We start from the raw sequence: 23346 nt of genomic DNA, 5'->3' as shown, positions 1-23346 counted from the left end.
TTTCCATCTAATTGCGATTACAACTTAATTGCCACAGCAGATGCAACAGATACAGCTGCAACTGCATCATTAGCATGCTAATTGAAACCAGTTGAGATCGCAGATCTCTATGGTTCGGCTATGGTTCTCTGACTTTGGCAATTTAACCGACTGACTTTCGACTAAATAAAATAAGTAACTGTCGCATAGTTGCCACATTCTCGTCACTGTGAGTCCAAAGATGCATTGTCTGGTGGCTTTGGACTCGGCTGGAACCGATGAGATGCGACACCGACAAGAGCTCTTTGCTCTTTAAGTTGGTCTGAGAAATTTCCATCTGGCATGATAGTACGGTTCCATTGTCTGCGGGTCGTCACTTGGCGGCTTTTGTTGGCTCGTAATACTCGCATTTATTTCACAAGCCAGTCAGTTAGTCGGCAAAATATATAAGTGCTGAGAAATAGAATAAATAAGTAGACGGATTTCGGCTCTGGGGCAACAGAGAAACCATTTTGATGTAGATATATATACCTTTTATTTATTAAATACTTTTTTCGATTTATTCCATTTTGCTATGCTTAAAACATTGATATGTATTCGGTTTACTTTGATCTTAATACATCATGTATATCGTAACCCTTCGTCCTATTCATTTGTATTTATATTTGTATTTGTGTTTTTATTTTAGTTCATTTCTTTTATTTCGGTTAACATAATGCCACTAAGGTAACTTGGAGTGATGGACCAAGTTTGGTTAACAATAACAGAAGTAGGTACGAGTATATTTAACAAATAGCAAAACAGAATCGTTTCGCCTGTTTTAACCAAGCGAAGTCATCGCACTTGAATGCATAAATTATTTGGTGGTTTTGGTTTAGTTGATAGTAACTTTACAAACGATTCGAGTAATTATAATTTGCATATTTACAAACCTGGTCAACAGCACAACGAAACGCGAAACATGGAATACAAACACACTTATGTAGGATTACTTATGTAGGATCTCCGGAAATTTAGTCAAACTCCTTAGTTAAACGGATTCAAACGCTATCGAAATTGACACACTCAGATCTGATGCAAGAGATAATAACAATAACAACGAACAGATATGCTGGTATCATATGGTAGATAATCCTAAATGGACTCAAACTCTTCTTAGTTAGTTTCACTTATGTAAACGTTAAAAAACTACCCCGATACAACAAACATACGAGGCTCAATCAAAAAGCAGTCAACATTTATTACAATTTAATGAGTTGTATGTAGTTGTGGTATTTTCCATAACCAAGTTATAAACTCGTATGCATATTAGCTTACTTGAGTTGAGTTTAGTAATTCAGATTTCAGATTTCAGATTTAGATAAGTTCTTTCCAACGGGTCGAAAGAGTAACAAGTGAACCGAGAGACTTTCGAACGGAGGAGCCAACGCACATCGCTAGGAAAACTATATTCAAATAGGCTTCCCTTTGGAGTAACGTTGAGATCAAAGGTTGGGATTTGAGGTTTGGGGTTCAGGCAGCGTGTGTTTATATATGTAGATCAGAAACTCCCTTGCCAATGGTTCTTTCGCAGGTTTCTGGGTCATGTCGTGGTTGTTTCCTTGGGTATAACTCTCTAAATTCAGTGGCTGGCTCTAGATATGTATATATATGCTTGTGTATATGATTTTGTATAGGTATATATTTAGGTACTACGACGCAACATGTTATATATAGATCGGCTTCCTGTTTATCATCTGCCATGTACCTTGTGGTTTTGCTCTTTGAGAGCAGCTAAAATTCATTCCTATATAACTCGATATGCCTCGTTTTCGCTCACTTACACGACTACTTTTTGGATATAGTGGATGTTTGTATACCCCGATTCTCCTATATAGCTTACTCGAGTGATATGTATACTGATATAGTCCGCCTTGTTTTGATATGTTTCGTTTGCATTGGTTTGTGGTTAGTTTGCTTAGCTTTGTTCGTTCTGGAAGGACACATGATTCACATTATATGCATCTATGTAGTATAAGATCGATATGCTAATGCCAGGAATGCCAATTCATATTGCTCAAATGCTATGCTCACTTATTCCATAGCCTCTTTAACTTTATGGGCTAACTCTTTGGGGTAATACGTATTCCTATGCAATTCTCGGGCGAGGAAAATGCAGTTGATATGTAGTAGGTAGTCGTCAATCGGTTTCTGAACATTTACACATAGATACTCTAACATCAAAATGAATACCGATAGAACGCTTTAAGCTTGTAGAAACTATACACAATAAGTTGGCTAAATGAAAATGTAAACCTTACGATCAGCTTTCTGCACTTTTTACCTGAGCACTTGTGTGTTTAACGTACGTTTCCTAATACTTTCTGTACTCCTTCCCACGATCTGATGACCCCAACTGCCCCCATTTGTGTCCCCCTAACAAGCGCAACATAAAATCGGATAATTCTCTGGTATCAACTGCAGCCTAATTTCGGGCATTCAGCTGCCAAGATGCCATGGGGTTTTCTACTCCGCTCAGAAGGCCGTATTATCCTGCTCGGCAGTGGGCATGGCCATCCCGCTTTGGCTCTGGAGGTGGCCACCTCCTCCGCCCGAAGGCTTGACTCCAGTGGCGTTATCCAGCATCTTCTTGACCTGCGCCTGCGCCGTCTCCTGGTTGATGCGTCGTGCCTCTGCCACCGGCAGGTCGTCGTCCGATTCCAGCGCGGGATTGATGCGGCCATTGCGCTCATCCTTGCCCGCCATTGTGGCCGCTCCGTAGGAGCGGGCCATGGGTCCGGCCATCACGGATAGCTGCTCACCCGACTCCGAGGGATCGCCCACGCGCTGCACATCCTCCGGTATGTTGACCACGCAGCGGAAGTAGTCGTAGCTGGGCGGCAACTTGCCGGACTCGAACATCATTCTGGAATTGATCAAGCGAAGGGTTACATTTAATTGGTCAACTATCTTACAGTAAAATAAATTACATATTTAATAATAATAATCTTAATTCCTACAATTTCCATTGGCTTATACTCACTTAGTCCACCAGGAGACGGAGATGAGGGTGACCAGGCTGAGCAGCATGGCCATGGTGCGGAAGGGGAACATCTGCTCCTTGGTCTCCTCGTCGTAGCCGGGATACTTGATCAACGGAGCCAGTCCCAAGATGGCCTCACCGCCCGACAGTCGGATGACCAGGGCCACAATGTATGCCGACAAGCTGCCGTACGTGTTGCAGTGCTTCTTGAAGTGCACCACCATCAGCAGCTGCGGGAACAGGATGACGTAGACCAGATCCGAGCACATGGACCTGTGGGGAGAAATGTGCGGAGCAGGCACTTAGCAAAATGAGCTGCCAGTTGGGGGGTGAATAATGCATCTTCTCACGCACCACAAGCCGTAGATGGAGGGAATGGTGAGGGCCATGATGGTGGCCAGGATGCCCACCACAATGATGGCGATTCGCATCACCCAAATGATTTCCATCTCGGACGCCTTCTGACGGAAAATCAATTTGTACACGTTCCGGGCGAACATGGAGGCGGCGGAGAGCACCGAAGAATCAGCGGAGGACATCACGGCGGCGGAAACAGCGCCCAATCCAAAGAAGGACACGAAGTCGGGCGTGAGGTACTGCAGCACCATGGGCAGAATCATGCTCGTCTCGTCCACCGTCAGGGGATAGGGTCCCTTGTAATCTGTCTCGTTCCAAGCTGTCAAAGAAAGGAAAACAGACATTAGTTAAAGGTGCAATCGTAAGCTGCCATCTGCGGTTTCTATTTCGGGAATGTATCACTCGTATGTGTCTAGCTAGGACTCACGTGTGGCCTTGGCAATCGCTCCGATGAGCACCGGGGGAATGGCCATCAAAATGCATCCGGCTGCTGCGACATAGGACAGGAGCTGGGCCCTTCCTGCCGTTTTGCTGGACAGCACTCGCTGGAAGTAGACCTGCCAAGGAATGCCCCCAAAGACGAGCAGCAAGCCGTAGTCTATGTATAGCCAATGTTTTTTGGGCTCCACGTGCCCGATCCAGTCCACCTCCAGGTCGCTCAGGCTGCCCACGTGCTCGTTGCTCCAGGCGAAGGGAATGCACATCCATAGACCGATGAAGATGCAGAACAACTGGATCACGTCCGTATACGCCACGGAGTACAGTCCACCGAAGAGTGTGTAGAAGATGGCGATGCAGGAGGACAGGATCACCGAGGTGCGGTGATCCATGTCGATTATCACCGACAGAGTGGCTCCAAGTGCAGCCAGGATGCCGGCTGCCCAGAAGACCTCGCCGCAGAGAGCGGGCAGGAAGAGCAGTCCTCCCATCCGCTCACCGAAGGAATCCTGCAGCGGGTCCAGCATGGTGATGTAGCCCTGCTTGCGCATGGGATTGGCGAAGAAGATGCCACCTGAGTTTGGATGAGGGAGAAGAAATTTCGGATATAAGTATAATTAATTTTTCATTTAAATTCAGCCAAAATAACAAACTATTCTTAATTGCTATCACATCCGTGCAGCGCTTACCAAATACCAAGCTCAGAGCGTATCCAAATGGAGCCTGGCACCACACCAGACCCGATGTGTATATAGCCTCCGCCGTGCCGTTGATGTAGCCGCCACCCACCCAGGTGGCCGTCATGGTGAAGATGCCCACGAAGAGGCCGATGGAGCGCCCGGCCAGCATCACCTCCTCCTCCGAGTCATTGCCGGACTGCTTCTTGCGACCGGCCCAAATGCCCACGACCAGGATCAGGAGGTAGAAGAGCACAATGCTCACCACGCCGGCGATATTGATCATCCTTGCAGTTCGGGCGTGTCCTTGGCTACGAAACCCTCGCCTTTCCACGCGCTGCTGTAACCAAATACTCTCGGAATGGGGTTGACCTTTGGGCTGTAATGGAATACAAGGGTTTCACATGGAGCTACAGCCTTGAGCATAATGGTTAATATGGCGGCCGCGGCCGGCAGGACCTCATTTTTCAATTAACTAGCGACAGCGCGGGGCATTAAATATTAAGCCAATGCATTGGCCATGGCCTCAGGTGCGCCTGACCTTTGTTTGCAAGGATATAATGGGAGTTGGCCCCACTTCCCTCTCGTCCCTCATCGTCCCGCCCACCTAGACAAAATGCGTCCTTGTTAATGGCGCGCAATTAAGGAGCTATTGCATTGGGTTTGACCTCTACGGCCCTATAATTATAATCCCCATAGAGGTTAGATTCTATCTTTGGCTCTCGGTATTGTCTGTCAAAGCTAATAGAATCGTATAAATACCCATGCAAAATGATATAAACTTCTTTTAACAATCTTAGTAGTAATAAATAAAATAATAATTTGTATAGTGTAATATTTAAAAGTTTACTAACGACAGCTTTTAGTTCCCAAGTAATTTAAGCAATACTGAAAGCCATTCAAATGTGCGGAAATTAATTGTGATTGCAGGCGCACGCACGTGTCCCGCTTATGTAACAGACCGAGTTGGGAGCGGGATTGTTGGGACTGCGCTTATGTGAAACACATAAACAATTCCGAGCGCCTTGTGTGTGGGGAGTCGAGTACGTCATAGCCACGTCAAGCGGGCGGGCACCGCGAGAACCCCTCAATCCGTGTGCCTCAATGCCCCCTTGTGGCTGCTTCATTCACAAAATTGAGCAAAGCACGGAGCGCATCGGACTAGCAGGGGTAATCCCCCCCAGCAATCTGCGCATGACCCATCGCATTTGCGGGTAGCCACTCACCTCTGCCTTGCGATTTGTGCGCCAAGTTCAAGCGGACGCCAATTTTCGATTCTGGAGCTTAGCGACGGCAATCAGAGAAGCGCGCCAATCAAATGCGCCTCAGCTTATGCAACATTTCCTGCTCCAAAAGGGCTCTTGGTGGATGCGGGATGTCCCGTAGTAGTAGGTCGATCGAAATCGCTGGTGAGGTCTCCGGCTAGGAACTCGAATCGCGGTCGGAACACTAGAACAGTAGATTAGGCTAGACAGCAGTCGCCCCAGCGGAGGGACGTCTTCTGAGACGGACTGTTACGCGTCCTAAAATGTAACCCGCACATGTGCTCCGGCTGTTGGGGAAACGCGTGACGGCCGCATTAAACCAATGCCACTAGCTCCGCACCCGAGAAGTTGTCGAAAATGTTTCAGATTATATAAAAATCCAACCACCCACACGTTCAGGTGGTTTGTTTGAACTGCAATCGAGTGGCCTGGCCTATTAAATCGATCCAAACTTCAAGGTGGACTGAATCCAATCAGATCGATATTTGAAAATGAATTAGGCAATCAAATTAAAGCCATTCGGGTTTGAAAAACAAATGACCATTCGACTACGGGCTATTGGTAAACTAAAAACACGTTTCCACGTTCAGCCGTCGGACCGTGTTGGCGGTTAGAGCGACGAAATTATAACTGAATTGGAAGTTCAAGTACTGGAGTCCCATCGGCGAACCGATGGCCTCTTCGACGGAAAATGGCTGAGCCGAGTGGGCGTTCATTTTGTGTATGTGCGCAGGAATTTTCATCGAATCGCCGGATGAATCGTTTCGTGGAAGCCGCCACTCGACTCAATTTAGGGGTGATTGTCAGCGCGCAGGGGAGTTGCCAGCACTGGAATGGTGGTGAAAAGCTGCGCCACTCCGGCTGAAGTACCCCTGGAGACCCCATAAAACAAATAAATAGGAAAACGTCCAAGGGTTCAACATTTACAAAGTTACAATGAGAGGGTCTTAGAGAATACATCTATTACAGGTCTAGACTAGTTTTAAAGTACATCTAAACTAAATATGTCAAGTGTTTTAGGGCTACCAATGGGCTAGTAGCCAAACTTCTCATTCAAGTGGGTAATTCCATCGCCGCTCTGGTTGGACGGTGGCACCCACTTGGCGTACTTTTCGGTGTCCTCATGCTCGGCCAGCTCGTTCAGGTCCATGTCCACATCCTGGCGCTGTTTGTTGCGTTGTCGCTGGCGCTGACGTCGCTTTTTCTGCGCTTCTTCCGGTTCCGATGTGTCGTCTGCTGGGCCGCTGAAGTCTTCTGCTGGCGTGCTGGAGTCTTCTACAGGGGTGCTGGTGTCTTCAGCTATATTAGTTGAAGCAACACCGTCGCTGGGAGCTGAGGGCGCTTCCGTTGAAACTTTTGTTGACCTCACGTTGTCTGGTTTTAAGACTTCCGTTTCAGCGACTGTTGGTTTGTTCTCTTCCGGTTTAGCAGGGAGTTTGGTTTCCTTTAAGTTATCATTTTCTGGAGTCGATGGCTTTGTCGTACTTTCCTGTTTCCTCTCTCCCGTATCCAAATTGTCCCCCTCCTTTTCCTGTACTGCTTCTTTGACCTCTTCCTCTTCGACTTCCTCCTCATCGGAAGCAAATGCATTAGATTGGGGCGCAGTCTGTGTGCTTGGCGCTTTGACCACCTTGAATTTAGTAAACTGATTTCTCTTGCCAATCATGGGGAGCTGTTTTCTGGCAGCACCACCCTCCTGGCCAGCCGAATCCTTAGAACCAGCAGCGAGGCTTGTGGTGAATGGCAGAGCAGTGGGCTTGGCTATCTTCAGCAGGCGTTCCACCTTTTGCTGCTCGCCCTTGAGTCGTTGCTGCTCCAACTAATTGGAAGGCAAGATCTTTAATTATTATGTTTACATTAATTTCTGTAATTACTAACCCTTAACTTTTTGATTTCCGTCTTGTCCAGTTTCTCAACGTCTTTGGTGAGCAAGTCCATAAAGTTATCCAGATCATCGCCTTCAGTTTCCTGTTTGGCCGCCAGCTCCTTTAGCTTCTTTTCCTTTAGTTGGTAAGTTGAAATCTCCTGCTCCACCTTTTCCAATTCTATGTTGAGATCAATCTCTTGTTTCAGCTGTGGAAAAGTTGGTCAGTCATTGATCGAAAAGGCTTTTGTGACTTACCAAATCCTCATAGGTAAGGGTGACACTGACGCCAGCATTCTCCTTTCGCTGCTTCTTACGCGCCACATCCCCTGTACGATCCCAAAACTCATCTTCGTCATCAGAGTCCCCTTTCTTGAGCAGCTTCCTTTTTTGGGCCTCCTGGTTGGCTTGACGCAGCACACCATGCCTGTCGAGCGTTCGACATGCCTCCAGGGCGCACTGCACCACGCAGTCCTTCTTTCGCCCCTTGTGGTTAACCTCCACAATGATTGGCCTGCCATTGGAATCGTCGAGCGGAAGCTCCACCCGGCAAACAAAGGAACCGGTGGACAGCTCGTCGCACCTGTACTCTAGGTTTAGACCCTCTCGCTCGAAAAAGCCGCGCAACGTTTTCTTTGGGTCGTCGAAGAATAGCTCCTCGTTATTGGTGCTGGCGTAGGGATTGTGACTTAGATCCGTCTCCTCGTCAGCGTCGTCGCCCATGCCCCAGCTAACGCCCTCGTTGCGCTCTCGCTCCTCAGCTTCCAGAAGCCTCAGCTCTCGTTCCACGGCTGCATCAGCCAGCTCCTTCTCTCTTTTCTGACGCAGTTCGGTGACTGACAGCTCTGATTCCGGTTCCTCATCCTCGTCGGGACCCTGCAGGATATACACGCGTGTGCTGCCGCCTAACTTGAGCATGTGACCAACCCGCATCCGGATGTAGACCTTTGGCGGCACGCGCTGCTTGTTTAAAAAAGTTCCGTGTGTGCTACCCATGTCGTAAATGTACCAGCCCTCTGGCTGATCGTTCTTTGGCTCCTCGTTCTCTTCTTCCATCTCTCCGCCTTCCTTATCGGATTCCAGCTTGGGCGGAGTCTTAGGCTTGTACTGCAGCACCACGTGGAAGCGTGAGATCGTCGGATGGGCGGCGGGCACATCGTTCTCCGGCAAACGGCCAAAAGTCCAGACCGCCTGTTGCTGCAGCTGATGCACAGTGTCGATTATCTGACCGGATTTGAGCACCTCAAAACTATAGATCTGATTTTCGGCTGGCGGAGCTGACCACTTGGGTACCTTGTACGGACAGACGGCCGCTGGCGAGGATTTGGGAGCTTTGGGGATTTTCAAAGGCGGAGGCGGTGGCTCTGCGGGAACTTCAGAGCGCGGCTTCTCTGTGATAATTACTTTTGGTTTGGGCAGTGGAGCGGGCACTTTGAACTCGTTCATGCTGATGAACGGGCGAAATGTATTAATTTTTCAAGGTGTAAACAAATTTTTGCAAAACTCGCAGCTGTTCGACGCAGTGAGACCGGATATTAACTGCCTAATAATACCGAACTCTTTCAACAGTTGTCCCGGCAAACTAAGCTTGCACTTCTTTTGCATAATTTTATTAAAGCATTGGCTAATTATAAGAGACGATGAAGTGTGCAAATGTTTGACAAATGATTTCATATAGACATAACTGCAACATACTAAGCAACTTCTCTTGACATATAAGTATAAGTATATAAAGTAGCTGAAATACATTTATGACTGGAATACCCTTCACCACCTCATGCTGGCGGTATTTTTGGTATTTTAAGTACACTTAGTGTTGTGTAAAATATAAAATCTTTCTAAACAACAAAAGGTGAAACATGCAGGAGCTCAAGGTGCGTGCATCGGCAATAATATAGATATTATTATTAATAAGTAATGCAACTAATGCTTTCATTTCATGTTACAGCAACGTTTTGAGCGACGCCAATTGGCGGATGACCTGAAGCAAAAACAGGTGAGTGGCGTGTCGCAAAGCAGTTGCTATAAATAAACGAACTAACTAATGCATAACAAACCAGGTAATACAGGATCACCTGCTGCAGAAAATCCTGTACTCAAAGCGCCTGCTGGTGGACCATGTGGAGGCACTGGAGCACTGCATGCAGGAGCTGCAGATGTCCTCCAAACCGGGTTCCGGCCGGCAATTGCTGACAACTAGGAACGCCTGCCTAATATTGGGAGGCACTCTGTTGGAGCACCTGATAACACCACGGGGCATCCGGTACACCATGGTACCATCCATCCTCATTTCCGGCACCTTTGCTGCATTGTTCGCTGTGAAGAGCGTCTTCGTTTGCCGGAACAAAATCGTGGAACGGAAGTTGGAGCAACTGGTCAAGACCATCGACGAGTTCGGCAACTGCATCCGTCGCAATATGACGTACTTTCAGGAGATCATCATCATGAAGCAGGCCGAACTTATAGAGTAATCCAAGAGATATCAGTCTAGTGAGGTATACATACCTAATCAGGCTTCGTTACAGATCCCGTCAAATCGAGCGCGCATGGGATTGCATAACGGCCGCCAAGGAGGTTACCGAAATCCTGTACGATGCCACCCGCAAACTGGAGACGGACTATCCCCTGCCGACAAAGTACGGCGCTTACTATGCGCCCATGGAAGAACTGCGGGAGTGCGAGTACTTCAAGAACAATGTCACGGACTACAGTCCCAAGCACATAAAGGTAAGAAATTGTATATCTAAATTTTATTAGATGTGGTTTGAGGAAGCTTGCAAGGAATCTTATAGAGAGTTATATAAATATTCATTATTATGCTTGATACGCATTATATCAAATGATATCCACTATGAGCCAATATTTTCTATTCACAGTGGATATGGTAATCTTTAATGACGCACTCAACAGATAACTGAAATGATAAGCACTTTATACTCGTTTATTGCTATTATTATTTATACTTGTCTCCTAATTTACCTATGCTTTCTGTAAAATACAATTTCTTTGGGTACACCTAAAATATTATATTTAATATTAAACTTTCTTAAGTAACTCACTAAATTTCACATTTTTTCAGGACTTCCACAACATCTTCGCCTATGTGCAGTCACAATACCTGCTCCGGCTGGCACTCACCATCACGACTCGTCCTTCGATCTCTCAGCTGAGCGAAGATCTGGTGAAAATCGACAGCCTGGTGAGGCAGCTGGTGCAAGAGGAGGAGCAGCACTTTAGTAATCTAGCGTTAGCCCTGCAGAACAGAAAGCAAGTGGAACTGGCTGAGCTGAATGCGACGAAAACTGAGCAACAGCGGAGCGGACCAATTGCTGTGTTGCAGCATTCCTCTCTAAAACTAAGTGCGTGTATGGTGGCTGTGGCCGCAGAGTGTCAAGCTCTGGACGTGACCCTTCAAAAACTAACAGCCACAGAGGCTGCAAACAAGAACAACTCCAAAGAGCTGGTGGCCGTGGCCAATAATATGCATGGCATCGAAAATGCCTTGGCCGTTTGCTGTGATGACTTCCAGCGCTTGATGCTGGTATACAACAAGTTTCTGCACAGTCAGCTAGACTTGGAAGGAGAGTTGCCGAAACCCAAGCAAGATCTCGATGATGAATTTCCCGAGAGCATTCTTAGGGTGGAGTTCTCGCAGAACGTGGATGCACCGCAGCAGAAAGATGACTTCTATGCTTACATGTACGATGAAAACGAGGAGCAGCACTTTGAAGCTGAGCAGAATGCACCGTTTCCCTCGCCGGAAAAGGAACTGCTTAACTTCGAGAAGCGTATTACCAAGGGAAGGTTTAAGCCTGTCCTTAAACAACTGAAGGATCGCATCGACCCCATCAGACAAGTTATGCTGGAAAAGGAGCGGGAGGTCCTGGCCTCTAAGGGCATAAATGTGGACGAGCTGTTTGGCAAAATGGAAAGAGTCGAGCAGCAAGAGGATAATCGCTTGGCGGATGCCACACCCCTCCCTATCTACGATTCCTCCAGCAACTCAGATTCGGATTCTGCAGACGAAGAGGCCTTCAAGCGACGTAGCAAACAGCACAAGGAGCGTGATAATTTTGCTGAAATGCGTCAGTTTCTAGCTCAGAAGCAGGCAATTAATCTGTTTAAGTTACCACCACCACCTGTGGCCACCGCTGAGGAGGAGCTGCTCGAAAGTGAATGCTAGGCGGTTTGGCTGTTTGTTTTGTTGTTCACTTGCCTGTTATCTGTTATCTCCTTTGCTCCGGGTATTATCCGTTTAAGCTTTTATCATTTATCTAGCCAATTGGAGAGATAGACCGCTCGCCAAGCGACGCCACTACACCCTGAACACAACTTTCTGACCTTCGGTTGTTCCTTGTTTTATGTTTTCCTACCATCTTTAAAACTAAATACAAATTAGCAAGCAACAAATAAAAGTTATTAAGTAGACCCACTCGATACTTTACATATGGGAAAACAATTGGGATGGCCAACCATTAATTATATTTATTTAGACTATTTTGAAGATTTCGAGTTAAAGTATACAATTTGTTTGGTTTAAAGAACTTTAGAAACTTAAATAAATTAAAATCATCACCACCCATTAAAACTATATTTTGAAATAAAAATGTTTTATTACACTCTAATGTGCGGATCTTAAGTACAATACAAACATCGATGGCTTTACTAAATACTAGGGGTTAGGGACTGGCAATGGGATCAGCTCCTTTGTGGAATTTAATACAGGGAGCACCTACATATGTACAGGATAGCACGCACAGGAAGTCTTTCGGTTGGGATCGCGTCACTGTCGTGGACATCTTTGGCTCGAATCTTGTGCAGCTGGCTCGGTATGTGAACCGAATTAGGATTTCAACACCGAGTTAGGCATTGGCAGCACCAGTGGTCACACCACTGCTGCTCCCGGCGTGGACATTATTGAACTTGCTGGCCACAGAAGCGGGTTGCAGCTGCGAGAACTGCGACAGATTGCTACCCCTCACGCTGGTGTACCGGATGGGCTGTACTCCGTAATCACTGCCCTTGAGCCGTCGACGCACACAGACCACGACGAATCCGATCACCAGACCAATTACCAGGACAATGCTGGCTATAATGGCGGTGAGTATTATATAGCGGCGCCGCAGGAATCGCGGCGGCTCCTCGTCCACCTCGCGATATTTCTTGGGTATCACCATTTTGCAGATCCGTTCGGCTGTCAAATTGGAGAGCGGTGATCCGGCCAGAAGGTATGGTGTTTCACACCGCGCCTCGGTTCCATCCCATTCCCGGTCGATGTGAGTCAGTCCAGTTAGCTCCAGGGCTTTGAACAGTTCGCAGCTGCAATACCAGGGATTTCCGGAGATGCTCAAGCGGCGAAGGCGTGGCCAGGGCTCGCTCGTAGAATTACTACTGCTATTGCTAGAACCGGTGGCATTAAGAACCAGGGTGCTCAGTGCATTCCTGGACAAGTCCAACTGCGACAAATTCCGACTGCTTAGCAGATCGGCCAGCTCCAAGCGCTCCAGCTTGGAGTTCCTAGAGCAATCCAGGTGCTCCAAGGCAGGCAAGTTCAAAGCTCCCTTCTCCAGGCTTCGTAGGGATGGCATGCTACTTATATTCAGCCGTTTTAGGGAAACTAAGCCCTGTAGACTATTCTCCTTCAAGCTGAGAAAGGCATTTCCAGCCAAGTTGAGTTGAACCAAAGACTTTCCTAGCTGCTGCAAGCTGACAGGCACAGTGGCAAACTCATTTCCGGAGACGTCCAGGAAACGGAGGCTTGTGAGCTTTGGAAAAAGCTGTGCTGGCAGAGACAACAAGCCATTGTGGGAGAGGTCCAGTCGCTGCAGTGTGGCAACCGATGCAATGGAGGCTGTGGTGGCTTCATCCAGGGCACTCAGTTTGTTGTAGGCCAAGTTCAGCTTGGTCAAGTGAGGAGTGTGCTCGAAAAGGCGGCGATCCAGTCGAGTTATGCGGTTGTGACTCAAGTCCAGGTCGCGCAAACCAATCGGCTCATAGCGGGTGTTGCGGAATGGACCCCTGAAGAGATCCGGAACTAAGGCATCGTCAGAGAGCTCATTCCAGCTGATGTATAGGGCCTCCACATTGGGCACGTCCATGAAGAGGGGAGCCTGCAGATCCTGCAGACCACAGTGCCGACAGGAGAGAGTTAAGCTGGCATTCGTGGCCGGCAGCTGTTGGAGCAACTTGATCCTATTGCCCGAGTACGAGACCACAATCTCCGATGCAGCTCCGGACGCAATCGCCTGGCTTCCAAACTGCTCCGGCCAGCGGGCCAGTATGTGCTCGAAATTCCTCACCGAGCAGTCCAAGTTGAAGTGCGTCCGATGATCCCCGTCCTGACTGGTCAGGCACAGGCACGTCTGGCAGATGTTGGTCACTGGTTGGTACGGAATGTCCTCATGTTGTCCCCGAACTCCATTGGCCAGGAGCAAAGCCGCTCCAGCAAGGAACTAAAGAAAATCAGGGGGTTAGTTAAACGATTTTCCAATCTAATTTTGTTAATTAATGTATCAAGGTTGTGTTAAGTTATTTATTGTTATACCGTCCTATAATTGCATTACGTAAATCAAAACAATTTTTAAATACTTTCAGTTTGCTTAGAATTCTTGAGGCATAAATTACAAAATAAATCAAATCAAGTTAACAATTTACTTAGCGTATATTACATTCAACTACAAATCGAAATATTTTTGGATTGTTTTTGGGAATTCCTCATTTAAAAAAAACAAAGCAAAGTCCGATCCAAAACCTATGTATATCCGTGGTAGAAGTTGGGTACACAAAAAAAGATATTTTAGGGAGCTGACTTTGACAGAGATTAAAACATTTCCCCGGAAAACAACCTGAGTAACATGCACGTGTCCCTTGAAAATTTCGCCACATTTTCCACTGTTCTGAGGGGTGTTGTGTGTCTGATTTTAAGCTGGTTCTCATATGTCATGATTGCACCGAAGTACAAGTGTTCAGACAGACGAAAGTACTTTAAAGACCAGTAAGGTTGGCGCCATAATTATAATCTGAGAGGTCTAAAAACTGCGACGTGAAGCGCACATCAATGCACTGCAAGTATACGATTTGTATATAGCACAAGTAATTTTATTTTCTTGAAAGGAATAAGTGTGCCATCCAATTGCTAATTGCCCACACATAATTGATGGCACTGAACACTTAGAAAATACAAGTATGACAGGGTTAAAGTATACAAGTTACTTACTCAACCTACAAAAGTGTGCGTATTTTTATAAAAATCAACCATTTCTGGGTGAGTATACAAAACAAAGAAATTATTCTGTCATCTATTGGTTTAGCCTCTACACAGAAGAAAATATTTATTTAATTAAGCAAGTATATTTTGCATAAGGGAGCTTTGGAACTTCTGAATTCTCGTAAGATTACAATGATTATTATTGATGCGGTTAGTTATGTTCCATATATGTAGGTGCCTAAAGTTGGTCGGCTGCAACTACTCTCCGAAGACCTTCAACATTATTAAGTCAAGGACTACATCCTCGGCCTTGTCGATCACAGATAAAGAGAATAGCAACTCGGCCATCTTCCTCCAACGATCCCCACGAATCCTGTTCATTTTCATGATGGCTTTGAAACATTTTGCGATTGGTATCCGTACTATTGTGGCTTTCATGTGCCTTGAAGACTTGAGATAAATTTGTGGAAAAACATGCCTAACTTATATCGGTGAGTGAAATCTGAAAGCTAGTACGTTGTACACGTACTTCGAAGTGCAGAACATCAAAACGTGACTCATCTGATTGACTCACAGATCTTTGATAACCTATGGCATCCTAATTATTCGGGGCCACCTAGCCGTCCGGAAGGAGGTCATCACTGGGCTCCATAAAAAGGTCTCCCACACTGTGGCACTGTCGGGGAACAGCTTTGCGGAAAACACTCTCTGATCCCACTATCTGAGCCCAAAGTATGTGCGATAAGATAGGGATACTGTTTTGGAGGGCTGAAATATTTACTCACCAGCAGCAGAAGCTTGTGCTTCATTATGGAATCGGGTAATGATTTGGATTCGGTGTTTCCCACTCAGGCGTACTAGATTTCGAGTTCTGTTGGTTGTATCTTTTGAGTTTGTGGAAAGTGCACTTTTGGTTTTTAGAGTTTCCTCTAAAAGTTTGACTTATTATTTTTCTTATTTTTCACCGCAGCGCTCAGTGAGCGGACTGCTCGCCTCGCAGTATAGAACTGAATTAATGATTCGAGAAGAGCCGCCGTGGACTGCGGCATTATTTGTTTTGATTAGATATCGGTAAGCAGGGGAAGCGAGTCTCTCTCAGCGCCACACTCTCACTCTCCCGCGCTCTCAGCGCAGAGATTGTAATCTAAACGGTCAGTCAAGTAAAAGTGAATTCTAATTGAGTCATCTGCGGACTCCTCTGCTCTGGACTCTCCCCTCCTCGCCGCTTTCTTTCCTCTCCCAAGGTCGTCAGCGTTCTTTGTCAGCTAATTTCTCGTAGCCACCGTAACCCACCTGGCTAAAGTGCAATCGCTCTGCGAGCACACGAGCCGTACAGTCTAGCACCCCTAAGTCGACTTTCAGTATCTCTAGAAAATATGTAACAATAGATCTCACAAATCGGACCGATTTGCCGCGAATGTGATCTACGTAATGTTGCGTTCAAAACTTATTTATGATTTTCATCTATTAATAAGTTGTAAATATTAAATGATCATCATAAAGATATTTATCATCATATTTTTCTAAAGATTTCTTCAAAACACAACTAATTTAACCTTTTCTTGGATTTATTTAATAAATTCAGTACTCAAGTTATTCGAGCTTTAGAAGTCGCACTGTATTGTTTAGCTTCGCTTAGATTGTTCTGCGATAAGATAAGACTGACTTTCGATGTGGCAACAAGTGGCGTTGGAGCCCAAAAACAGACCGTCAGTTGACTCAACTTAGCCCCACAGCTGCTAGACATTACTCAAATTTTGATTCACTGGCCGAAGGGCCAATTAGAGGCGATTGCAATTGCAAGTGTCACTTGGTTCCATTGAACTTGCTGACGGCTGGCATCGGGAATTAAGAATCGAGAAACGAGAGCGAAGAATGGAGAATCGAGAATTGAGAATTGAGCTGTTCGCAGCTGCCGCCGATGAGAAAGGCAAACAAGAAGTGTTTGTGGCTCGGGAATGGGTTGCATAAACAAAACACTGACGAAGTTAACCGAGCACAGCCAGACCAATGTTGCCCAGACACTTGTGACTCACGATCGCATTGGAGGCAAGTACAGTGGACACCGCTTAGATTGTAGATTCTGAAGAAACTCAATTAGCTTTTACAGTCGATACAAAAAATAACTGCTCCTAATAAAAATCAAATGTTTAACATTTGAATAAATATTTCTAATGCCCTTTTTACCTGCCTGATATCTACCAATGAAAAATCAGTTTGATTATAATGTATTAATATAACACCATCTACCATCAGTTGTGTCTTGCCCTCTAAGCCCGCCTTTGATGCTAGCAAAACAAGCATCAGTCTGATTCCTTATCCAATGTCCACTGTAAATGTTCCTTTGAGAGATTTGATCTCTGTCGCCTCTCCTCCAGTGCCTTTCCTTTCAAGAAACCGCAAGGGAGGAGGACGCACATCCGTGGCAAAGTTCCATGTGCTTACTAGTCGTTAGTCTGTGTTTAATTTAATGATGAAGGCTTTTGCATATTCCGTGAACTGCACGCGACCCAACCGCACACACAATAAAAGTAAATGCCCGTCGAGTGCGAATGAAACCCGTTTGCGTTGCTGTGGTTACTGGTGATCTTGCTGATGTTGCTGCTGATGCACTTTTGCAGCTGCTTGGGGAACGATGCTCATCCTCGTCCGGAGAAGAAACACGCGAGAAGGCTGACGCCGAAAACGGAAACCTTGGCGCAGAGGAGCCAACAAACGATCTCTACCTGCCCGCCGCTCGAGTCGAACTGAACAAAAAACCGAAACTGGAAATTTGCTGCTGGATCGAGATTCCCGTTCGCGTTCCCACAAAAATGGACACAGTGCCCCCCCGAAAAGAAAACCGGTCGGGAGCTCACTGGCCGAATTTGAAAGCGAGACTGTGGCACATTGTTTATGCCACACAGTGCCTTTTTGATTGGGGGGCAATATTAATGTGTGGCAGCTGCACTTTTTCAAATGTCAGGGCTCCAAATGGGAGCCAGCCGGAAATGGGGGCCATTACAGGTCGTGACGAAATCGTTTCCTTGGCGGCAATTCACAAAAGCATATCAGTAGACGTTAGTTAGAAACAAACATTTATACGAAACAAGGTAACCGAAGAATATGAGCCTATCTAGAATGCATATAGTAGTCGATGGCCGTGGAGAAGGCGGCGAATCCCAGTCCGCCGATGATGCCCGCCTTAACGCCAGCCCGCAGGCCAATCAGTCCGCCTGTGAAGCCTCCGGCGTAGGTCCCATTCTTCCAGTCCGTGACGCCCCGATGCTGCAAATTCAGAAATGCATCGATTTAATGCAAAATTCGCAAGACGCTTTTCAGCAGGTGGACTTACACTCTCGATGGTGCACTCCACGGCAGAGAATACACATCCGATGAGCGCAAAGTTCTTTGCGTAGGAGTGGGTGGTGGAGCGCATTTCACGGAAAACTTCCCTGGCCGTCTGCTTCTTCTCATTCGCGAAGGGATCGGACATGTTGGGATTAACGGAGGCGCTGAACAAACCTAAGGCTGCGCCCAAGCCATAGCCTGAAATTGAATATGGATTGACTTAAATTCTTCTATTTTATTCACTAAAAAAGGGGAATCCAAATAGTCTGAAGCTAGTTCTTAACCATTAAATCAACCAATTAATAACTGATAACATATTATTATAATTTGATTTGTTTAAAAAATATTTTTACCGATAATAATAATTATATGAGGGCGGAGAATCGTATAAATAGGTATTGTTATAAAACAATAATCGTAGATAGATCAAGGATCGTACATATTTCAAATGTCCAACGACTCGAAAATATATTCCTCTGAGAAAATCAAGAAGAGACTGTATATAAGTGCCTTGATTATGAACAATTAGGTTGAGAAGCAGAGATAGTCACCCACCCATCACACAGGCCATGGTGCATTTGAATCCACAGCTCTCCACCGCCGATTCGATGAACTTCTCCTCGTTGGTCTTGATCTTCACCGGGCCGTTGCTCTTGGGGATTACGATGTTCTCGCGGTAGTGCTGCATGTTGCCCACATACTGCATCGCCATCCGGTCCAAGTCCGGGTCGCCGAACATCCTGGGCGCCGCCACCGACGATTCATTGTTCACGGCGTTGGGCAGCGCGGACATCTCTGACATTTTATGTAGATTTTTATTCAGCAATGCCTGGATTTTGTTTTGGGTCAAACGTGTTGGGTACAAAAACCAAAATTATTATCACATCGCCGAACAGCTGGTTGCCAGGGCTGGACTATCGCACCTCCGATTGGTTATCGACAGGCAGAAAAATACCGTAAAATATTATCGCCTGAAATCGGCGGGGAAATATATTTGTAAATATATCTTCATAAAATTGAAATCAAATTACATCATGGAAACGGAACATTTCCCACAATTGAATTCCTGAAAGCAATTTACGTTGAATACCCTTTTTGAAATTTGAAGAAGATCGTTTAATGGTCAACATAGTCATGATAGTCATACAAGATGCACTCAAATTTATTTGTGAAAATCCTTAGAAAATTAGAAATGCATCCTAATTAACTAAGAAACCGTATCGAATTATTGGACTGCTTGGAGTGTTCCACAGTCTGAATGCGTTTCCCCAATTCCTTGCAGGTCTTCTTCATGGCCTGGATATGGGCGCGACGAGTCTCTATGTCGGCCATGCACTTGTCGTAGTCGTACATCAGGCCCGCCTTGAAGAGCAGTCCGCCCTTGACCTCCAGCTTGGCCCGCACGGTCTTGAGGTGGGCGTGCTCCAGCTGCAGCCTGGTCAGATCCTTGCGCAGACTGTTCCGCCGCTCAAAGCGGTGTATGTACTCGGCCCTCGCCTTGGAGAGCATGTAGGCAATCATGTCCCGCTTCTCTCGAACGCACGTCTCCTCGATCATCGACTTCTTGTAGTTCGACTGCATGACCGCAACATCCTTGCACTTTTCTGTACAAAAATTTACACGCATACAAACGTGAATTTAAAAAGAGGTCACTAATTTACCCTCCAATTGCTTGCTCAACTGTATTATGGATTCGTTGGCGCAGAGCATTTGGGAAATGGTCAACGTCTCAGTAACCCTCTCGAATTTCATCACTTTCTGTGGGAGAATATGTATGTATACACATAGACAAGACTGAAAGTTCCTAACACTACGCCCTCACCTCATCCACAAATGCTAGGTTGTGAAGGTTCAAATTAAGCTCGTAGCGCTTCTCGCTGATCTGGTTGCGAAGGTCCTGCATGCGCCTGAGATCGTTGTCCAGGGCGCGCTTCAAGCGATCCATGTCTTTGCGGATGAGGGTCTTGCGCATGAATCCCTCCAGGCGCTGCTCCTCATTGAAGGCGAGGACAGAATACGAGTTGAGCTCCAGCATCGCGCGCGACGTGCTGTGTCCGTACTTCATCTTGATCATCTTCACTCGCTCCATCAGATTGTCCACCGAGTTGAGGGCATTCATGTAGCGGTTGAACTCGCCAGCAACATCGTCTGGTGGCAGTGGCTGAAAATTGTTGAACTTACGATTGCGGCGGAAGTAGTCACAGACGACATTGTTCACTAGGGTGTTTTGGTACTTCTCGGAGGTGTACTCGTCTACCAGGCGCTGCAGCTCCAGCAACATCTTGCGTTTGTCCAACAAGTGCTCCTTGTTCTTGTCGGCGCTCTCCACATTATCCACTACGGTATTGATAAGATTGTTTAGGAAATCGACAGTGAGGCGATACCAGAAGGGTTCCTCCACGGGAACAACCACCTCCTGCTGGGGCTGCACTTCCGCATCGATGGCCACAGCAAACATGGCCATGGTGTCCACCTCCTCCCCAATAATGACTTGTTTTTCTGTCTGCGCTTGCTCATCCGGCAGGTCATCCATAAGCACGGAATCCTCGTCCTCTTCGGACTCATCCGCCGCAATTTGAGCAGTGCTAGCATCTTGATCGGAGTCCGAAGACTCGCCCTCACCCGGATCTTCTGTGTCATCCTTTTGTACCTCACCCTCATTTTCTGTATCCAGCCTTGAAATGGATTTCTGGGCACCGGACTCAATTTGGGCTTCTGGTTCCGGATCGAGTGATATGTCCGATATGCTTGGCAGGCTTTCGAACCCGCGGATAAACTCACTCTTTATGGACATTCCCAGCCTGGGCAAGGGCTCATCAATGCTGCCTTCCGACTCGACATCCTCTTCGATAATAATGCTTTCATGAGGAGTCGGGGGCTTTTCGCTGAGTATGGCCTGTATATCTTCGAAATCATCTGCGGACTCTTCGGCGCCCGATTCCACGGAATGGAGTTCCTCCCTGGCCTCGACTTCCTGCATCTCCTCAGATTCTACTGGAGCTTCCACCATGGCAGCATGCGAAGCCTCTTCCTCCTTTTTCTTAGCGAGCCTTTCCTTAATCCTCAGCAGCTTTTCGCGCTTTCGTTCGTCGGCGGTAACAGGACCCTTGTGTTTAGTTGTAGATTCCCGGCCTTCCTTTGAGGCTTGGTCATCCTCGGCAGGCAACACTGATTCGGTACCTCCATCGACTATTTCTTCCACGCCTTGATCTGCGTCAGCTGCATCACCTTGAACTTCTGCCCCCTCAACCGCTTCAGCGATCGCTACTAAATTGGGAGCATCCTCCGCGGCTGGAATCCCCTCAGCACGATCTATGGGAGAGGCCTCTTCGGGGGGATTTTCAGCCATCTCTATACAATTGAAGTCGTTTTAGTAGTTAGTGAGTCCTAAGTTTAGGACTGTCTATAAATGTTTTGGGTTGCTTTTTGTATATAAGTTATGTTTGCTATTGCCTAAAGTTATTGATTGCTACTTGACATAAGAATTAAGAGCTGCTGGGATTCTCTTACATTGTACATTTATTGCTATCACAAGTTAATCATACACATATACCTTCGGAAAAACCAAACTAAAATTGCAATTGTCTGTATTGAAGTCGAATGCAAGCTCTATCTTTGGCCAAATTGGGGTGGCGAATCACTAGTTGAAGGCGTACAGCAGCAGCAAGATCACACAGAAGCCAATAACTGCCCCTAGGATCAGTGAATCGCGTCGCTTTTTGATATTGATGCGCTGAATGAGACTGTGAATATACATTGGACAATTATTGGATAAGTGAATGTGCATAAATCCACTTAATATTTTCTATTTCACCTGGAAATCAGTGGGAACCGATTGGAGATATCGTTAAAGCGGGTCTGCAGCCGCTTGAATGCCTGTCGCTGGGCGTGCAGATGGTCGCGCGTCTCGATGGCAATGTTAATCTGATCGTTGACCAGGTGACTGGCGCTGTTCAGGTGCCCGCTCTCCTTCAGGTACATTTCTCGCCGGTTCAGGCCCGAGATGGATGGACTGCCGGAGCTGGTGGCCAATCCAGAGCCACGAAGCAGCTCCTCGCGCTCGATTCGCATTGTGTGATTGGCGCAGATCTTATTGAACTCCTGGCGGTACCCCTGCAGTATTTCCCGATGCCTCTGCAGTGTGTGCAGAGCGGCTGCTCCCGAGGCGGGCAAATCGGACATGGACTCATTTAACGATGATAGCTGCAATCAAGAAGGATGGCATAGTTATATTCACTGCTCCGGAAACGGAAAATTCGCAGAACGCAAGCAAGAAATCAATGTTTTACTCAAAACTCCAAATATTTTAGGAAACACAATTTGAACATTTTGTGGTCTTGTCGGGTGATTCATTCATTCCGACAATTGTGCTGGCGGTACATTTTTATCATTCAAGTTATCCATTTAAGTATTTCATTTAGCGGATCCAAGGTGACTTAGTCAATCGTTTTCTTTTAAAGAATCTAGCAAAGACCGCAAGAAATGAAATAAAACCCGAATAATATAAAAATAAGTTTGTTTTACAGGTTCCTAGAGGCTTTGTGGCAACTTGAAAAGTAATGGAATGTTTTTCATCGCAGTATCGCAATCGTGGCAGTTTTTTTTCAAATGTGTGTTGAATTCTGCTTTTAATCATTTTTGGAAAACTTGAGTAGGAAACTAGTTAGGCTTTCGGTGCGGGTCTAATTAAGGGGAATCAGAACTATATTTCTTTGGGTTTAGTCCCAGCTTTAAGTTTTAATCCCTGTACTATCTCATGGACTTGGGTCACCTATCCCACCTTCTCCAGCATTTGCTCGATCTCTTCCGACAGCGAATCGAAGACGTGCTCGCCCAGGAGTGGCGATGTGTCAACACCTCCTAATCCTCCACTTCCACCTCCTCCGCTGCCCGCTCCAATTTTGCTGAATGCCACCAGCTTCAGGTCGATCTCGTTCTCCAGGCTCCGCGCCTGCTTCCTGAGCACTGTGTGGGAGGTCGATAGGAGGGATGAGTTGTATGGCATGTATCCAATAAATCCCACTGCTCACCATCGTAGCTGGATCCTCCCATTTGTCCAAAATAGTTTTCCTTTATTTGTTCGACTTTCGTGTGGCAATCAGTGTGGCCAGGTCACGCGAGGCCCAACTAGAAGGGTTCAAAGCATCGCGAAAAATTAATAGCCATTTTTATTCGTATCTATATTCAAATGAAAAAATGAATGGTTA

General features: G+C 46.4%; 8 protein-coding genes across 9 annotated transcripts; 1 reads left to right on the top strand and 7 right to left on the bottom strand.

Annotated features, from left to right (window-relative positions):
* Positions 1-509: 509 nt before the first annotated feature.
* Positions 510-6431, bottom strand: LOC6551790 (high-affinity choline transporter 1). Its single transcript, XM_001979579.3, has 6 exons — positions 5700-6431; positions 4486-4852; positions 3786-4370; positions 3356-3677; positions 3002-3274; positions 510-2884 (listed from the first exon to the last, which is right to left on the bottom strand). Exons 2-6 carry the CDS (start codon positions 4757-4759, stop codon positions 2494-2496), a joined length of 1845 nt encoding a protein of 614 aa, XP_001979615.1. The 5' UTR covers positions 4760-4852; positions 5700-6431; the 3' UTR covers positions 510-2493.
* Positions 6432-6653: 222 nt separating this feature from the next.
* On the bottom strand, positions 6654-9157 carry LOC6551791 (kanadaptin). The gene is made up of 3 exons (XM_001979580.3): positions 7861-9157; positions 7617-7811; positions 6654-7557 (listed from the first exon to the last, which is right to left on the bottom strand). The coding sequence occupies exons 1-3, from the start codon at positions 9046-9048 to the stop codon at positions 6772-6774; spliced, it is 2169 nt and encodes a 722-aa protein (XP_001979616.1). The 5' UTR covers positions 9049-9157; the 3' UTR covers positions 6654-6771.
* A 239-nt stretch (positions 9158-9396) lies between these two features.
* Positions 9397-12030, top strand: LOC6551792. The gene is made up of 5 exons (XM_001979581.3): positions 9397-9476; positions 9551-9598; positions 9663-10069; positions 10128-10329; positions 10682-12030. Exons 1-5 carry the CDS (start codon positions 9462-9464, stop codon positions 11783-11785), a joined length of 1776 nt encoding a protein of 591 aa, XP_001979617.1. The 5' UTR covers positions 9397-9461; the 3' UTR covers positions 11786-12030.
* A 377-nt stretch (positions 12031-12407) lies between these two features.
* On the bottom strand, positions 12408-15770 carry LOC6551793 (insulin-like growth factor-binding protein complex acid labile subunit). The gene is made up of 2 exons (XM_001979582.3): positions 15595-15770; positions 12408-14054 (listed from the first exon to the last, which is right to left on the bottom strand). Exons 1-2 carry the CDS (start codon positions 15616-15618, stop codon positions 12465-12467), a joined length of 1614 nt encoding a protein of 537 aa, XP_001979618.1. The 5' UTR covers positions 15619-15770; the 3' UTR covers positions 12408-12464.
* Positions 14098-15652, bottom strand: LOC26527082. The gene is made up of 2 exons (XM_026977899.1): positions 15595-15652; positions 14098-15530 (listed from the first exon to the last, which is right to left on the bottom strand). The coding sequence occupies exon 2, from the start codon at positions 15245-15247 to the stop codon at positions 15068-15070; it is 180 nt and encodes a 59-aa protein (XP_026833700.1). The 5' UTR covers positions 15248-15530; positions 15595-15652; the 3' UTR covers positions 14098-15067.
* Positions 15771-17869: 2099 nt separating the features above from the next.
* LOC6551794 (mitochondrial import inner membrane translocase subunit Tim22) lies at positions 17870-19078 on the bottom strand. Its single transcript, XM_001979583.3, has 3 exons — positions 18695-19078; positions 18144-18337; positions 17870-18076 (listed from the first exon to the last, which is right to left on the bottom strand). Exons 1-3 carry the CDS (start codon positions 18939-18941, stop codon positions 17921-17923), a joined length of 597 nt encoding a protein of 198 aa, XP_001979619.2. The 5' UTR covers positions 18942-19078; the 3' UTR covers positions 17870-17920.
* A 123-nt stretch (positions 19079-19201) lies between these two features.
* On the bottom strand, positions 19202-21601 carry LOC6551795. Its single transcript, XM_001979584.3, has 3 exons — positions 19962-21601; positions 19801-19897; positions 19202-19743 (listed from the first exon to the last, which is right to left on the bottom strand). Exons 1-3 carry the CDS (start codon positions 21486-21488, stop codon positions 19343-19345), a joined length of 2025 nt encoding a protein of 674 aa, XP_001979620.1. The 5' UTR covers positions 21489-21601; the 3' UTR covers positions 19202-19342.
* Positions 21602-21640: 39 nt separating this feature from the next.
* On the bottom strand, positions 21641-23266 carry LOC6551814 (Golgi SNAP receptor complex member 1). Of its 2 annotated transcripts, XM_001979585.3 has the most exons (4): positions 23170-23266; positions 22920-23104; positions 21954-22342; positions 21641-21882 (listed from the first exon to the last, which is right to left on the bottom strand). In XM_001979585.3, the coding sequence occupies exons 1-4, from the start codon at positions 23189-23191 to the stop codon at positions 21780-21782; spliced, it is 699 nt and encodes a 232-aa protein (XP_001979621.1). In that variant the 5' UTR covers positions 23192-23266; the 3' UTR covers positions 21641-21779. The 2 variants fall into 2 exon arrangements, with proteins under 2 accessions (XP_001979621.1, XP_026831676.1); XM_026975875.1 differs by lacking the exon at positions 22920-23104 and having other exon boundaries at positions 23170-23255.
* Positions 23267-23346: the final 80 nt, after the last annotated feature.

Source organism: Drosophila erecta, unplaced genomic scaffold (assembly GCF_003286155.1).
Source record: "Drosophila erecta strain 14021-0224.00,06,07 unplaced genomic scaffold, DereRS2 tig00000000-arrow-pilon, whole genome shotgun sequence".
Classification (NCBI taxonomy): Eukaryota; Metazoa; Arthropoda; class Insecta; order Diptera; family Drosophilidae; genus Drosophila; species Drosophila erecta.
This window is presented reverse-complemented; position numbering and strand designations above follow the sequence as displayed.